At 40.6% G+C, this 18,495-nt stretch overlaps 1 protein-coding gene across 2 annotated transcripts in view; it reads right to left on the reverse strand.

Moving 5' to 3' along the window:
• Positions 1–18,495, reverse strand: part of TRIO (trio Rho guanine nucleotide exchange factor) — a 452,008-nt gene that overhangs the window by 243,707 nt on the left and 189,806 nt on the right. For both annotated transcript variants that reach the window (XM_045004406.1, XM_045004407.1), the window contains exon 9: positions 17,241–17,471. In XM_045004406.1, coding sequence (XP_044860341.1) covers positions 17,241–17,471 — 231 coding nt within the window. The remainder of the gene's footprint in view (positions 1–17,240; positions 17,472–18,495) is intronic.

Here is an 18,495-nt window from a genome sequence, read left to right on the forward strand (position 1 = left end):
ATTTGAATTAGTGTGGCTGTGAAATTACGGTATTTATTAAGGGCAGAAAGGAACTATTTTAAAACCGCTTGTTAGTAGGACTTTGCAGTCAAGTATCTTATAATTTATGCACCAGCCTCTTCCTCCCCCGCAAGCTTAAATACAAAATTATGTTGAGACTTTTAGTAATTAATAACCATCTATTCCATAAGGTGTTTGCTAATAGAAAAGGTAATAAGTTCAGTTTGTTCTTGTGCATTAAGGACAATGGATGGTGACGTTTACTAGATGTCCTGGTTACAGTTTTAGAAGAATGAAATTTCTTGTTTTCACAGGATCCGGGAACACATGCTTGCGCACCCACCTTGTTGTGAAGCAATTAAGTCTGCTACAAGACTTTTTTTCATTTGGAATATTGTAATTTATTACAGCTTGTCAAACTAAAATAATGTCAGCATTGAGGTACTTTGTACATGCATCATGTTATTTTCCAAAACACCTTTGGAAGATGTAACCTCTCTCCTTTTTATTCTGACACTAGCGCAATATGAATGACAGTATGAAAGTATATAATAACTGAAAATGTTCTATTTGATGCTGTCATTTGCATGTATCTGGTTCCAGCAGCATTATAAATTTAAGATCTTTAGGAAAGAGACTGTCTTGTTTAGCATATGTAAAGTGCACACTATTATGATGCCCAATCCTGCCTGGGGCCTCTGAACAAAACCTATGAACAGTAATAGTTAAAGTACAAGCTGTATGATGCATCCCTGATATTTTCTTTTAAGGAGTGTTTTAGGAACATACAACTGTCCTGAGGGAGGTAATATAGGAAAGTGAGTGGGATGCTAGACTTGAAGTCAAGTGGGTCCAATTCCTTGCCCTGCCACTGACTAAACTTGCTCTGTAACTTTGGGCAAGTCACTTAATCTGTCTCCCTTTTACCATCTATAAAATGGAAATAAAGCCAAACTGCTTTTGGATCCACAGATAGAACGTGTCATAACTGCTAAGTATCATTGCTATCAAGCATTCCTTTTTTCAGTTATTTTGCTATGTATATATACTGGGTAGCATTTGTTTCATACATGCAATGGAAGTGTGCCTAACATTCTTGCACATTTTAAAAATGTGCAATTATAATTTCTAGCCTTTGTGTTGTCTGTTTTGTTTATGTATTGATTTAATTTCTGTATTTATGTCTCTTACATTTATACTCTTATTAGTTTTCAATAAACACTGCATACCAATAGTTAACTGAAGAGCGAAAGCTATTCAGTTTCTTATAGATTTGTACAAGTCACTGAAACTTTGTGGGGAAAAAACTGATTTAATGTACAAAGTGTCTATTGATGCATAGTATTTCCACATGCTTTGATCACTCTTAATGCAGTAGTTTAATCACAATTTCTGAGTTAGTCAGCTGAAGAATATTTCAATCACTTAAATTCATACTGTATTCTGAAGTATCAAGGCACTCACAGTAATGAGCGGCCTATTTCTCTCACCTCTTCCCATAATTGCTCTCATTTTATTGTTTTCCTTTAAAGTAGCTAATTCACAGAACATGCACATTTGGAATCAGAGGAAGTTAAATGGAAAAAAATATTTCACTTGCATTGAATTCTGAAACTCTTAAGAGGTCCTTTTGATTGTGATGTGTTGAAAACAGTGTTAAAATTATAAGATATCAGTTTAAATGTTCAGGGGGGTTCCTAATCATCCTTGCAACTAGGGGGGTTGGTAGGGAATTTGTGATCTGGGTCTTTAGCAGTCAGCGTGCAAATAATTAGGTTAGAGCAAGGTGGGGTAAACTGTGCCTTGCTGCCTTAAGGAGCACCAGTTTTCTCTGGTTTTGGTTCTTGTGTGTTAGGGTTTGGGATTCTGAGAAGTAAAGTAGTGCTATGTTGCAACCTTCCAGAAGGAAGGGTTTGTTTGTTTGTTTTTTTTTAATGTTTTTACTGAACTTCTCTGTTCATGAACATAACACTAATATCCCCTGGAGTTCTGTTTAATGAGATTGCACTGCAAAGGGAAATGATTTAATGCATTATTTAAATACTTATTTTTCCCCCACAATCATTGATTTCAAAGGAGATTTACTATTTTTACACAGTTATCATTTAGAAATGTTACTGTAATTTTAGATCAAAATTTGTAATTAACTGCATTATAAAACCTCTTTTTTAAAAAAATGCTACTACTGGTAAAGGCTTTTATTTGAATTTTATATAACTGTTTTAGGCAGTAAACCAAATATTGAAAGTTATGGCCCAAATCCTGCAAACAGGTACACAAGTTTAAACATATGCATAGTTCTACTGACATCAATGGACTTCTTACGTAAAATTTAATCGTGCTCAAGTATTTGCAGCAATTGGAGCAAAAAATATTAAATTTAATATTATTTATTAAAAACTTTGTGGTATACATTCGTCACTTCAAAACAAAATCAATTCTGTTTTACCTATGAAAAGTTATTTAGACTTTCAAAACATTAATCAACTTATTGTGAACTTAATACACATATAAACTTTTTTCAAAAATAGGAGCCTGAAGTTTAGCTCTGAAGTCAAGAGTTAAACATGGAAGATGGGATTTTTCTTAAGCACCTAACTAACCTATTATTGTAGCACTGACTGAGAAGCACAAGTCCCATGACTTGAAGCTGAAAGACCTGATGTGTGACTACAGCCTGATCAAAGCATTTCTGCTTTCTTGTGGAAACTCAATGTATCAGAAAGCAGCGCAAGAGCTATTTGCTTGTCAATTTTCTATTTGTGTTACTCCCACACTAAGGACCTTATCTTTATCAACACTGATAAGCACTTCAAATGTGCATTTCCTTGATAGAAAATAACTATTTAAAACCTTGTATTTTACTAGCAATTAGGAAACCATGCATCCACTTTAGCAAGTTAAGAGTGTAATATGCAGAGGTGTCTAAGTGACTAGCTACATGTAAATAAAAAGTGTGATTTAAATTGAAAAAATCACTTTATTTATGCCTGTACTCTCTCCATTTTTACAGTACATCAACCACCACCTGAAAAGAGCAAGATAACTTTTATAAAAGCTTCCAAAAGGGAATTTGAGTAAATGATCAGAAGTGTTTATCAGTGCATTATAAACACAACCCCATTAGAGAATGCTTGATTTACAATTTCCCTATTCATTTCAAAATTTCAGGTTCAGCAGTAAGTTTTAAAACTCCAAGGCCCCTGAGGAAGTCGCTATTTTAAAAATACTCCTGGGTCACAAAGATTTCCAATACTTTTCTAGGTTCAGCAGACATCTCTTTATACATAAAAACAAACAGTAATAACTCCCTTCCCATATTTTATTTATCACATTTGTTGTGTTGACATTCATATTACAAATACAATATTTTTCTAATCCTGTAAATAAATATGCATGGCATTTATTGAACACTCATTTGCTGGTTCTTCTAGTATCAACACTAACCACTCTCCCGTTATCTTTTTTCCCCACACATTTTATGCTTTGTTACCAAGAGACCAAGTTAGTCCAGTACTCATACCTTTCATTAAGAAAATGCTGTTAAGCATATTTCCATTTCTCTGATTTATGTATGAGAGTTTTCCCTAACATTCTAGCTATTTTCCCCACTATTTTATGAGACATTCCTACAGCATTCATAAAAATCCATCCGTTCAGCCTTATCTGCACCACTGATCTATTTTTTTTATTTCCATACTGAACATTCAGTGCACCTTATGGTATTTAAGATATACATGTTCAATATTTTCATGTTGAGATGGTATGCATTCCTTTCCAATTTGTTGCTCTCATCCTCAAAGATTCTGGAGCTTTGATAAATAACAATAAACTTTTAAATTTAAAAAAGTTAACTATCCAAATGAGATACATCTCTACCCCAATATAACGTGGTCATGGGAAGCCAAAAATCCTTACTGCGTTATAGGTGAAACACCGTTCTATTGGGATAGCGGTGGCAGGGTTGCAGCGGTGATTTAAAGAGACCGGGGCTCTGGCCGCGGGGAGCCCCAGGCCCTTTAAATCGCCTTATTAATTCGTCACACAAATGGAGGGATAACTGCCAAGGTAGCCCGGCAGGGGTGGGGGGAAGCACAGGGGTGGGGTAGTTGTAGGGGCACTCCCTAGAATGACATGCAGCTCATCACAGAAGCAGCATGTCTGGGGCTCTGACCCAGAGTGGCCATTTGCCCCTCTGGTAGGCTTCACATGGCACTGCTTTTATAACCTCTGTCCTTCATGCCCTTGGAGATTTATTCAAATATTCCGGCATTATCTCTTTTAGAACGGAGTTTGGATAGCACGGATTTGTCTCCCCATACAGTGATCAGATGCAGCACCTCCCGTTCGGTCCATGCTGGAGCTCTTTTGTGATTCTGGGACTCCATGGTCGCCTGTGCTGATCAGCTCGCTACGCTGGCCAAACAGGAAATGAAATTCAAAAGTTTGCGGGGCTTTTCCTGTCTACCTGGCCAGTGCATCTGAGTTGAGAGTGCTGTCCAAAGCGGTCACAATGGAGCACTCTGGGATAGCTCCCGGAGGCCAATACCATTGAATTGTGTTCACACTACCCCAAATTTGACCCAGCAGGGTCCATTTCAGCGCTAATCCCCTCGTCGGTGAGGAGAACAGAAATCGATTTTAAGAGCCCTTTCAGTCGACAAAAATGGCTTCATCGTGTGGACGGGTGCAGGGTTAAATCGATCTAACACTGCTAAATTTGACCTAAACTCGTAGTGTAGACCAGGACCCAGTTCCCACCCTTGCTTGTAAAAGGCACTCTCAGCACCTTGCAAAATCAGATTCTTCTTCCTTTAACTGGAATAAACTGATGTCCCTTACCCTCATGCATTTTCTGGTGGATTTAAACAAATTCAGATTCCTGGAGACAACCCTCACCATGAAGTCAGATTGTATTTCTTGTCAAATAAGTGAACTTGGGTGGTCAAACTATTTGATAGTGCTCCTTCCAAGTTTCCAAAGATAATTTGATGACAAAAGAGTAATCCATTCATCTACCAAATTCAGTTAGAACCAGTTGGCTTATTATCACTACTGTATTTAGATAAAACCTAGTCTTAGGCCACAGAGACACTCACTTGAAGCCACAAATAAACAAACAAATGAATTAAAACTTCAAATTTCTCTTACATGTCACATAGACAAATGAATGTTATCAGACTGAGTGCATTCTTCTTAATTTGGACTGCAGCGACATTTGTTACAGGCTGTGCAGAAATCTTGGTTAACAAGCAGTTCCTTCAGCTAACAAGCTACTATTTTCTCCTATTTCCCCTTCTTATCAGGGCCTAGGCTACTTTAAGATCGCAATATGCATCACATCTCTAATCAAAATAAAGGTGGGTTACTGTGAAAAATAAGCAAAGCTTCATGATTGGGCTGTGATTCACTTTTAAATCACATAACCATTTGGGTCACAAAGGTAGACCACTAGTTTACTTAGTCCTTCCAACCTAACTGTAGCAGGATTAATTTGATTATCTCAGAACCACCTCTGGGAGAGAGCCTACTTTTTAATAATTGGTAATAATAAATACTATGCAATAATGGTAGCCTTGCCTTGAAATATAATGGGTTACTGCTGCTGTTATTGCTGAAATCCTGCTACGTGATGGAAGGCACAGACCATTTGTCTTTTTAGACTGAACATGCCCATTTCAAACCATTTTTCCGTTTCATTTTCCAGACCTTTCATTGTTTTTCTGTGCTGCTATGATCTCCCCAGTTTTTTCTTCCTCACCTCCCCCAAATTATTTTGTCATTTGTTTGCAACAAATAAAACACAGAATAAACGTTAAATTTACAGAATGTCTGCACATTTAAAGAAGTCTAGAGATTTCAAATAAACTAAGCCTAACAACTGCAGTGAAACGCTTTCCCATAGCAATTAGAAAAGGCAGGAGGAGCCTTCATGTCCCACAATAGTCACATAATGAAGTTGTGACACAATGAAGGTAATCATCATTTCAAGTCTGACTTTCCATGTCCAATACGAAACAAGAGTGGTGCTCCCTTTTAAAAAAAGATTCATTGAGCAGTCGTCCCTGGAGGGGAGTCAGAGAAAGCAGGAAGAGCAACCACGCCCAGCACACACACAGGTCAAAATGCTACTCACAGCAAATACATATTTAAGAGGAAATGCAAGAAAAACTCTAATTTCTTTCTGGCATATAAGCTATTAACATCCATTTTCAAACCAAAGTAGTATTAAATATTTTATTAACCAAACTTCAGTAAATGTGCCCAGCAACAAGAATTTACCCTTTCTGGCCTAACTCATTTCTCCCAGGTATTTTGTCCACCACTACCTTCAATTTCATGGTCTCTTTCTTTCAACGCAGCTGAAAGAAACTAATTCACCCAGAAGTGCTGCCTGCTGCATTTTATTACATTGAAGCCTTCTTGGTCAAAGCCAGCTCCATTTTTCTGCCCTAAGTAATCTGGGTGACAACCTGAGATCAAGGAAATTTTATTCCCCTTTGAGTGTCTCCCAGTGTTCTCTAGTTAGTCTTGATAATCTGCCTCTGTTTTTCCCATGAGCCAAAATTAGTTTGTTTAATTTTAAACAATCTGTTCCTTTATTAGTACCTTTTGATTCCTCTCACTGATTGTCTTTTTTTTTAAATCCTATTAGTATTACATGCTAGTAAAATTAGCTAGGATTGCTGTGACAGATTAGAGGAAAAACCTACTTATCCAGTGTACTTGGTGCATTTAAGAATACTTTGTGTATGGTCAATTCCACTTGCATGACCAGTTCCCCAGCTTTTTGGGGATTCTTCACACAGCAATAGGCGAGAAACAATTTAGAAATGGAAACTTGTGATTGAAGGGGAACTCAGGGCCAAGAGCAGAAACTGAAACTGTGCTGAACTAGTTTTCAAACATTATGTTTTCAGTTGATAATGTCTCTAATGGTCACAAGCATCACAGCTAATTGTACTTTGTCTTTATTGGACAATTAAAATGTGCATGTTCTTGGGCATTTACTTCATTGTTCACCATCTCCAGCTCTAGTCTTTTCTGTAATTAAAGGAAGTTCTTGACCAGGAAGCCAGCACACAGCAGCTTTAGTCCTGATTAAACCTTACCTGATGATAGCTGCACTTCACAACAGAACATTATTCTGTTTACACCCATTCAGGCCACCACATTCTAGCAAAAGAGTTCAGTGTTGCCTTTAGTGAAGGACAACACCTGGAACTGCTACTTCAGCCACAAAAACCATAAGAGTTAGAACACCAGTGACACTGGGTCAAAGGCAAATGAACTTCTTTCACAGCTAAATATTAGCACCTAAATACCAGTGTGAAGGAACACTAGACTAGCTGAGTTATACTCAGTCTCAATAATTTTATTTGTTATCCTTTCGTCTGGTTTGGCATCATGGTAAACAATGAAGTGTCCACAATTTTACAAACACTCAAATAGTTGCCTGCAGAAGAGTGTTTTAAACATTTTGGATACCACTATCTGAGTTAAGAAAAACTTCCCACCAAATCATTCTCCGCCTTTAGAGGTTTTTCTTTTCCTTTCTTTCTTTTTTTTGGGGGGGGGGGCAGGGGTATAGTTTTCGTTTTTAGGTACTCCAAAGCACCGTTACTGATCTTGGCTTTATATAGTCTATTAGAGTACTTGCATTTTGGCAGGTACGCTGTCATTGCTGGCTTATTCAACTATGTTCTTTATATGAATGCTGCTTTCTAGAGTCCCTGAGCCACAATTGCATATCTTCAGTTCATCTTATTTTAACTGGTTTCCATCCCTTTCTATTTTTGCATATCAAGATGGGATATTATCCACATTTCCTGCCAAACATTTGCAACCCCACTAAGTTAGTGATCTCAGCTATTTTAGTTTTAATCACTCTTTCACCGCAGAGTAACAATGAACCACATCATGCAACAAGCTTCCTTTGTTATCCATGTTGACATGTCAGTTTTCTGTTCCATTAAAATGCTCTCATATGAACATACATTGCCCCAAAGTATAGTATCTCCACTGTTTTTTAAAAGGACATTTGATTCTATCTCCAGATCATCCTGATCCAAGAAAAAAAACTTAAACACTCCCTGCAGGGAAAAGCAGGAGAAACCAGAGGGAAGAATCAAATGTACAACTTCCTTCATACTGAGTTAGGAAAGTTGAAAGGGCTAGATTGGAAATAACCTAGCATAACAGTTGATAATTCAAGACGGCAGTAGGGTTTTGGAGAGCAAATAATTTTCATTATTATGAATTATATTTTGAAAGACAAGCATACTCTGCAGCTGGGAAACATTGAAAATTCTTATTGTCCAGAGGTCTGGTACAAGTGTAAATGCTACCTGAGCACATAAGGATAAATTTTCCTGTCCACTGGACAAGGACAACGGGGAAGGCAAAGGGTGGGCTCAGCAACATAAGGCACTATCAATGAGCTTCCTGTCAGAGTGGACTTTGTTCCTATGGTACTCCTGGGGGAATTCTATGCCAAAAATTTAAAAATTCTGCACACTATTTTTAAATTTTGCAAAATTCTGCACATTTTTTTTGTCAAAATAACACTATATAATTGTGTCAGTTTCAATTATTTTGGTAATTTCAAAATACCTGTCAGCAAGTATGTCTATAACAATACAGACAGGCACAAAAATTCCCCCAGGAGTAGACAGTTAAAGAAACCCCAATGACAACCCAGTTCTGGTTTCTCTGCCCCCTCCCCCAACAGAGCCCAGCCATGGCTCCTCCTAGGCCACTCAGACCTCCTACCTTCTAGAGGCCAGCTGCAGGGACACCCACCCCAGCCCAGACATTCACACCCCTTCCCCCCAGAGCCCATCCATGCCCCCCCCCCAGCCCAGACACTCACACCCTGTACCCCTTAGAGGCCAGCTGTGGCCCCTCAGGCTCAGGCATTCACACCCTCTACCCCTCAGAGCCCAGGGATCCAGAGGGAGAAACAGCCTGATGCTGGATCCCGGGCTTTCATGGAGTTTCCTGTGCATGGCTGCCTCCTTCCTTCAGGGTGTGCTGAAAACTGCAGCTGCTGGAAATCCTCCAGTCCCCTCTCCTTCCCCCTCCCACGGGTGGAAACTGCAACTTTCCTCATCTACATTGTGAGTTTGCAGTAATACAACTACAATGGTAGCTGTCCATCCCTTCCTGGAATTGGGGCAAATTCGCAACTTGGCCAAGGCCCAAGAGTGAGAAAAAAGCATGCAAAACTACAGGCCCCAGCCAGATAATTCAAAGACAGTTTGATAATGCTCACCTAGCTTGTAAACTAGATCTGTGCATAGTGCGTTCCTCTACTAGCATAGCCTCCTGCGGAGGGTTCATTGTAACTGAGTCCACCACTATTTTCTTACTGCTCCCCTGACAGGGCTAGAATGCGCCTATATTTGGGTCCCATACCCTTGATTTTGGTTTCTTTTCTTCTCCATAATATCAGCCACTAATGAAACTAGTTTTGGGGAGGAAGGAAAGATGAGGCGTATGTGTGATGATGTCAAGCAAACAGGTGGGTGCCAATAACATTAACAGAAATCAACTAATAAAATCTGCTGCCAGATTCTCAATGCTAAATCTTGAGAGTTCTACAGAGACTGAGCTGTATTTAGTTTTGAGAAATCCATTAACTACGATGAATAAACTTGTCACAAGTCTGTTTTCTACCCAAGTACATTCATGGCTCTCTGCAGCTGTGTATGACCTCTAAGGCTACATTTATATCACAGAGGTCATGGAAGTCACAGAATCCGTGACTTCCAGAGATCTCCATGACATTCTCTGCTTCAGCCCCAGGAGCTGCAGGACTCTGGAGCTGGCAGCCAATGGGCCCGTGGCAGGGTTCCAGCAACAGGCGACAGCAGCGACAGGGGACCCCCTGCAAGGTTCCAGCTGCCACGGGCAGAAGGGAAACCCCCCAGCTCCCAGCCACCAGCGTGGCAGGGGAAACCATGGAGCTGCTGCAGCAAAAGTCACAGACAGCTCACGGCTTCCATGAATTTTTGTTTATTGCCCGTGACCTGTCCGTGACTTTTACTAAAAATAACCATGACAAAATCTTAGCCTTAATGATGACTTGTAGCTCTTTGTATGGCTGAACAGCAGCAATTTCTGATCTCCACCTTACATCAGTAAGCAATATAAATAGTATAGATATGTCTCCTCATACATAAACTAAAAGCTTTCCCTCCCTGCATTTCCCTATTCCTCATCCTTCTGTCTGATCTCTGAACTTGATAATGAGATAACACTCATCCTGTCAAGGGGAAGAGAGGTAGCCAATGATTTTAGTTTATTATCCATTTGTTGTATGATGTTAGGATTAACTAATATGTCATATTATGTCTATATCCATTGTATGTTAAATAGAGTTAATTTGTAGGATTACAGAAGTGTAAGATTGATCATTATTTAGAGGGAATCATGTATTAGATATTAGTAAAAAAGGCTGAAAAGCAAGACCTGTAGGCTGAGGCCTGCAAGATTTTAGCTAAGCTATTTTAGGCCTTGGAGATAAGAAATGCTGACATAAGTAAATAACTGAGGAATAACCTGATGCCCTAAGATGATGGGAAAAGAGGTACCAAGTCGTAATATTGCGAAAATGTAGCCGGAAGATTAATTTTAAATCATAAAAATGCTGTAAAAGCACATCTGTTTCCAACATGTGTCTTAACCACAGGATACAGGTGGTGCATCAATGCTACTGAGAATAAAGAGAACATACACAGCCTATAGAATTTGGGGTAACTTATGTTTCTCGGTGACACAGACCAATAAGGAAAAAAGAGGGTTGACACTTTCACGTACATGCGCAGAATGTAGCTGTAGACAGAATGACAATATAAAAAGGGGGTGCCCAGTGCGGGAAAACTGAGCTTCCTATGGGAGAAATCCAGCAGGGACCATCCCCGTATTGATGATCAATCCATGAGAGAGCCATCAGACTAACATTATGTAGGAGGATGTGAGTATGTCTGAAGTTATAACTGGCACATGGATCTATTTAGGAGTTGTATATGCTGGTTATTCATAACTTTGTTGGCAGTTTTAATAAAATTGATAGAAGAGCATGGACCTTGTTCTTGTATATGTTGGTTGCCTATGGTTTCATGTGTTCCAATGAGCTCTAGATCTAAAACACGCAGAGGTAACTCTATTGAACTTGAAACTGTAGCCGCCAGAGCCGAACCCTCAATCATGTAATAACAGTACTAAAATTAATTTTCAATAAAATATAAATAAATAAATAAGGCTAATATCTACCTCTTATTTAAGAACATCTGTTGTAAAATGTGTGTTGAAATTTTACTACTGCATTTAGTTCTCTACTATTCTTGGCCATTTCCTTTATCATAGTCTTCTACCTATTGCAAAAAGCCCAAACAAAACCAAAAAAAACCCTTTCTACCGTTATAAAGCACCAATTTTAATTGTGTTGCTGCCTCAGCTGAATTTTGCACTCATTGTCAGATCCATCCAAGGGGCATAGTTTGTTTTATTCCCAACAGCTCATATCTAGTATTTTGTGAAAGGCAGACGTATGTGAGAATTTCATTTACAAGTCTTTTTTTTTTTTAATCTTAATCAACATGCAACTCAGTACCCATAATACAATGGAATGTGTGGCCAAATCTCCAAGTTAACCCCATAATCACTAGCTATTGATTTATGAACAGATTTATATCAACTAAAATCCACTTTCAGTAAAACTTAATCTAGATCTTTTGTAACAGAAACTATAAGCATAAACATGGCCTAATTTCTTTGTTAATTTGGGTTAAAGATGAGTAATGAGTCTCTTTGCTGTGCAATACTTTCTGTATAGTTCTTTTCAGAAACAAGATCTGTGAATTTCTTTATCTCATTCTGAATCTCTTGTTCCAATTTTTTTTATCTAGATTTGGCTTCACAATGCCATTTGCTCTAAAACCGTGCCACCATAAACAAATAACCCACCCTGTGTGTTCTGAACTGTATGGTACTGAAGTGTACTACTCATAAATTGTCAGAAGAAATGTCTTCACATTAAGTGAGAATTGTACATTGTTCTAAAGATTGACAACGATTGGCAGCTGTTACAGAGTAATACTCAATGACCCTTTCCTCCCCTCACCCCCGAGCACAGTACCCAAAGATAAAAAAGCCGAGTGTGGTACTCCTACTACAGCACTTCCTTCCAGCCTCGAAGCAACCAACCTTTGCCTAAGAACATAATGCCTATTCCCTGTGCTGTGCAGCCACACTGCAGTGCCAACTTCGTCTTGGAATACTGGCTTTTGATTACATCTATTTACAATTGTTTCTGTTGAGGCTAATGAGTACATAGATCTGCACAGAGAAATTAAGAACTTCAGTCCTCTACAGGTATTATACTTATTGGGTCCAGGCAGTGCTGGAGTACACCAAACCCCTAAAATACCACTAGTCCTGCCAGGTGGACCGTGACTCTGAGACAAGCACTGTAGGTATTTCAGCCAGCTAGGCTTCGGAAGCGCTAGCCCAGGTGCGTCCCAATGACCACTCAGGCACATGGTTAAGTGACATTGTACTTTACTAGAGTGGGCAGGAGACGGAAGCCTGTGTATTAGGTACCGTAGGTACAGAGGCTTAAACAGTTCCAGTTCCAAGTGAGCAATAGCAGGCTCTTGTTTGGACCTCTCAGTTCAGCCCAACTGATCATCAGGGCTCTTCAGGCTCAGTATTGTGATGCCCAGTCCTGTCTCTATTCAAGCAAACAGGAGCTTGCAGATTTTCAGGTCAGGGTCACTTAGTGGTGTCTCTCTCATTGGGGCCTCTCTGAACTGGTTCCCTGCCCAGTCACTGCTGCTCCCCCAGATAAGAGCCTCATAGGCCTACAAACAACTGTAATGTCCAGCTGCCACAGCCCGTTCCACATATGGCTCTGCACACAATTCTTAGGGACGCTTTGTGCTTTATCATCTGACACACAATCCCTCTGCATCTGGCTTCTCTGCAGCTCCTGGCTAGCCTTGCAGCTGCTGCTTCCCAAGAGAACCCTGCCACTTCCTGGCTCAGGACCCTTACCTGGCCCAGGGAACAGGGAAATGTATCCATGCCTTACCCCAAAGTTTCCTTTCTTGGAGGCATGAGGTCCACAAACGCATGACATTGGGCCTAGGAGGCAGAACAAACCTGTCAGAGGCAGAATAGGTGTGGCTTCACCTCTAAGAGACTGCCAATTGAGACACCTCCATATCCTAGGAAAATTAACCACTTCATCAGTCAGAAATACTAAGCATTAAGATTATATAGAACAATCTGCCTTCATTTTGAGGGCCAATTACTAATCCTGTATCTTTTCTCCATTAACAGCCCATTTGGGGTGGGCTGGATCTGTGGACCATTACTCCAAGAAAGAAAATTTTCAGTTCAGGCACAGACAAATGTCCCTATTCATTATGATGGCTACAGATCCATGACACTAGGATTTTCATAGCAGCATTCACTCTGGGAGAAAAAATGTGGGGTGAGGATTATATACAATTATGTACAGATGCAAAAAGAAATGGCACTTAATAGTTACAGCATAAGATAACTGTATGTCCTTGTGATGGAGTATACCAGACTCTCTGAGGCCCCCTGCTGGAGGCCTCCACACCCTGCCCCCAAAAAGAGCAGTGAAGATGGTCCTTCAAGCTACCTAGAGTGGCTGTGTGGGATACAGCCAATCAGGACCCATCAGGCTAATATAAGAAGAGCTGCAGAGCCAGAGGGAGTTCAGTCCCTTGCTGGAGCAGTAGGAGTGTGGATGAGGTGTGGCTGGCTGACAGAACCCCGGACAGGGCATCACTGCCAGAAACTGGGGAAAGCGAGAAGGAGCCATGAGTTGGTTATTACAAGGCCCAGAGATAAGGGTGAAGATGCCACGGAGCTGCAGCCCAGGGAATTAGAGAAGCTGTGCAATATAGTTAAAGGGACACAGCAGATGTCTGCTACCTACAGGGTCCCTGGGCTGGGACCCAGAGTAGTGGGCGGGCCTGGATACCTCCATCCCCCATTAGCCACTGAGGGAAAGTGGCCTGGACACTGAGGCACCCCAGAGTGGGAACTGAACTATATTGGCCCAGCTGGAGAGCTGTAGCCAGGAAACCCAGGAGGGTAAAGACACTGTCTCCAGGGAGGGAGCCCTGGGGCACTGCTCTATCCCAGAGCAGGGACATTCTGAGAGAGAGAGTGCAAGCACATGCACTTGGCCAAGAGGGCACTCACGAGAGGTGAGTGTACCCTGTTACAGTTCCACCTATCGAATATGAAGACGGTATGAACCAAGTGGCTATTTTACAGATTTCCTCATATAAGGTGTTGGATTTTTTTGTCCATGAAGCTGCCACAGCTGTGAGCTCTGACAGTGGAAGATGGAGTTATGCTCTTTGACTTGCATGCTTCTCATACACAATACCTCGGCCACCTGGAAATGATGGATTTGGAAGCCTGTTTTCCCTTTGTGTGTCAGATGATAAAGCACAAAGCATCTGTCTTTCTGACAAATGCTGCACAGTGAATATATACTTTGAAGAGCTCTGCAGACATCCAAATTATGCCATAATTTCTCTTTGGGGTGAGATGGAGCTGGACAGAAGGATGCAAGAACAATTTCATGAGCTGTATGGAGCCTGAAGTTAATCTTTAGTGTGAAGGCCGGGATGGTTCAAAGTACTTTAGCTTTATGTAAGATGCAGTACTGAGGTTCCAGGAACCAAACGCCCAACTCAGACTCTCCGCAACCAGACACGATTGCTACCAAAACAATCACTTTAATGGTTACAAAGTAATGAGACATCTTTACAAGTGGTTAAACTGGGAACCAGGTAAGATCCCATAAGAGAACTCTATGCACTTCAGGAGGATATACAAGAGATGCTGCTCTCATAAGAAAAACAATGGCTATCTGGGTAAGATGAAATCCACCACTTGCCTGATTCCTTAAGGATGCTTGACAAAGCAGCAACTTGATCTTGGAGCATCTGTACTGCCAGGGCTAGCCAAAGTCCATCTTGAATAAACTCAAGAACTGTGGTAATGATGCAGCTGTAAGGATGAGACTGGGTACGAATGGGAGAGCCTCAGCCAGGCCATTGGATGGCCTGAATTAGAAGATTTGTTTATGGAAGCTAAAACTGTGGATACTACCTCTCTGAATAAGCTTTTTGGCTTAAGAGGCTCTGTTCAAGAACCAGGTAGCTAGGCTAGACTGTCTGGATTCTGATGCATGAGTGGCCCATGTAATATCATATCCCTTCTGGATGGAAAGCAGATAGGAAATCTTTGTATCGTGTCAAGGAGACCAGAGAACAAAGTCGTCATTGGCCAGAATGGGTATATCGGAATTACCAGTGCTGCTTGTCTCTTGACCCCTTTTGGCCATCTTTGCTACAAGGCATGTGGACAAGGGGGATCCGGTGGACATACTGTACTTAGATTTCCAGAAAGCCTTTGACAAGGTCCCTCACCAAAGGCTCTTACATAAATTAAGCTGTCATGGGATAAAAGGGAAGGTCCTTTCGTGGATTGAGAACTGGTTAAAAGACAGGGAACAAAGGGTAGGAATTAATGGCAAATTCTCAGAATGGAGAGGGGTAACTAGTGGTGTTCCCCAAGGGTCAGTCCTAGGACCAATCCTATTCAATTTATTCATAAATGATCTGGAGAAAGGGGTAAACAGTGAGGTGGCGAAGTTTGCAGATGATACTAAACTACTCAAGATAGTTAAGACCAAAGCAGATTGTGAAGGCTAGGACTATAACAATGTTTAAAAGGGAACTGGATAAATTCATGGTGGCTAAGTCCATAAATGGCTATTAGCCAGGATAGGTAAGAATGGTGTCCCTAGCCTCTGTTCATCAGAGGATGGAGATGGATGGCAGGAGAGAGATCACTTGCTCATTGCCTGTTAGGTTCACTCCCTCTGGGGCACCTGGCATTGGCCACTGTCGGTAGACAGATACTGGGCTAGATGGACCTTTGGTCTGACCCGGTACGGCCATTCTTATGTTCTTATGCATCTGCTGCATTGGCTTTGTGATCTCATCAGAAGAAGAACCTAACACCTTGTGATAAAGGTGGTAGGCAAACCCATTGACTGTTGGGAAACCAAAATCCTTTACCAAGCGACTGAACACCTGTGGATGCAGTTACCATTCTGGATGATCCAACTTTGCCTGCTGAGCCAGTTGGCCATAACATTCAATTTTGCCTTTCACGTGAAAGGAGTGAGTAGACTGAAAATTGTTCCCTGCCCAAGTTGACGACAAGGCGAATTTATTTTTTGCAGCATTGTAGACCTTGCTCCCCTTTGTCTGTAGACAAATGACATGACTGAGGTGATGTCTATCATGATCAGCACAAGGGAAGTCCCGGGTATGGGAGCAAAGCTGTGAGACCACATTGCAATGCCCTGAGTTCTTGTCAGTTTATGCCAGGGTTTCTCAAACAGGGGTCGCCGCTTCTGTAGGGAAAGCCCCTGGCGGGCCAGGCCGGTTTGTTTACCAGCCCTGTCCGCAGGTCCAGCAGATCGTGGCTCCCACTGGCCGCAGATTGTTGCTCCAGGCCAATGGAAGCTGCTGGAAGCAGCATGGGCCGAGGGATGTACTGGCCGCCGTTTCAGATATACTCGTCAATTATTGTAAGTGCTAACCTGTAGGCGAGTCATTAAACTGGAGTGACTTTTGCTTCTCACAGATGGCTATCAGGGAGAAAGTTAAAGATGGCCTCTATTTTTCAAAATAAACAGAGAAACCTTGTGTTCTGATCAGTGTTCTACTTCTCAAAACAAAACAAAAAAAAACAACAACAACAAAAAACCACCTGACTCATTCCCTAAGATGTATGCAAGCTATGCATCTCAACTTTCACGCTTCCTCACAGCATCACTGCTCGACCATTACCAATAATTTAATACTGTCATTACTGTAAGCTGAAACGTTCTACATGACATAAAAAAAACAGCACAAATGAATACCTAATATTGGGTTGCTAGATGCCACAGCTACAAATCTGTGGCATTTTGCCAACAGTATGCTTTATACCAGAAAATTTATTTCCATCTACCTTTTCATTTTCTTCTAGATTGAGTCTCTGCCTATGACTGGTAACACTGGGCTTGGATTTTCTAATTTATACAGGAATTGCTTGTTTTGAATTATTTTCTAATCTTTGTTAATAGTGTATTTGGTCACAAACACTAACGTCAGGAGACTGGAACTAACCTGTTGGACATCCTGTTGAAAAACACAGAGCTGAAGCCGTTGGTGCAGGCGGACCTTCCGATGCTGCCAAATGTTCTCCAGTTGTCGCTGGTGGTGCAGTACTTCATGGATGACATCCAGGACATGATGCACTGCCTTGGAGTAGTTAGCAGAAGCTGTTAATGAGTCAGAGCTTCCAGGAGTCAAAGGTCGCTGAAGTTTGTCAAGTAACGACTTCCCATCTTGGCTCACCTGACCGGCAAGAAGGATGAAGAAGTAAGTTTCTGTTCGAAAGCTCATTAATGAACGCATACTACAAAATTATATAGAACAGATTAATCGAAGACATGGCAGCTAGCATTCTCCACCTCTAATCCCAGAGTGGGAACACACTGCTGTTACAACAGATAGTGCAGAGAAAATTACATATACAGTGTCCACTGTATGCATTAAGTTACTGTTCTGAAACAGTGGCCTACCAATAAAGCTAATTTTCCTAGTGACTTGTCAATAAGAGTGACTTAACATTAGAATAAGATGTGGATGTTATCAGAGCCGGAGTGCTTCTGTGAAGCATAATGTTGAGAAATACATGACAAATCTTGCTACATTTTAACCTGTAGTACTGATATCAGAGCATCAGGTTAATTCTATTAATTTTATCTTGATTCTACCCAACCATTAAACTGCAAAATAATTTCAAAAGAACACAGCAACTTATTTGGTTTAGTCTCACTAGCTGAAGAAAAAGCAGCAATGATTAAATAAAGAGGTGAGGTTACTTTTAATTAATGTTGAATATTCATTGTTTAAATCCTTAAGAAATTAATTTTAAAGATTAATTCCAGTTAAGATTCTGTCATTTGTAGGAAGAATTTGGTGCAGTGCTCTGACAGCCCACAACTGTACTATTGTGAAAAGAACGCCTTCCAATTGTGAAGAAAAAAAGACATCTCTCATTCAATAAGAATCAGACTTTGGAGACAGTTAAGACCTAATATCTCAAATCCCACCCAATCTAGAGATGGTACAGGGTTCTTTCCTATTGTGTATTTTCTAATATTCCACAGCCTTGCAGAGTTTCAGAGGTTCTCTCCTTTCCCAGTAACTAAACAGGGAAGCATTTTATCTTTATTCCCACACACACGCCTTACCTATTTGAGTGGTTATGTTTAAACACAAAATATCGTAATATGGCCAAAGAAAGTACATTTGAAAATATGAATATCCTACAAAGTAAAGTAGGATAGAAAATAGGCATCTATATATGCAGCAA

The sequence above is a fragment of the Mauremys mutica genome, chromosome 2 (assembly GCF_020497125.1).
Source record: "Mauremys mutica isolate MM-2020 ecotype Southern chromosome 2, ASM2049712v1, whole genome shotgun sequence".
NCBI lineage: Eukaryota > Metazoa > Chordata > Testudines > Geoemydidae > Mauremys > Mauremys mutica.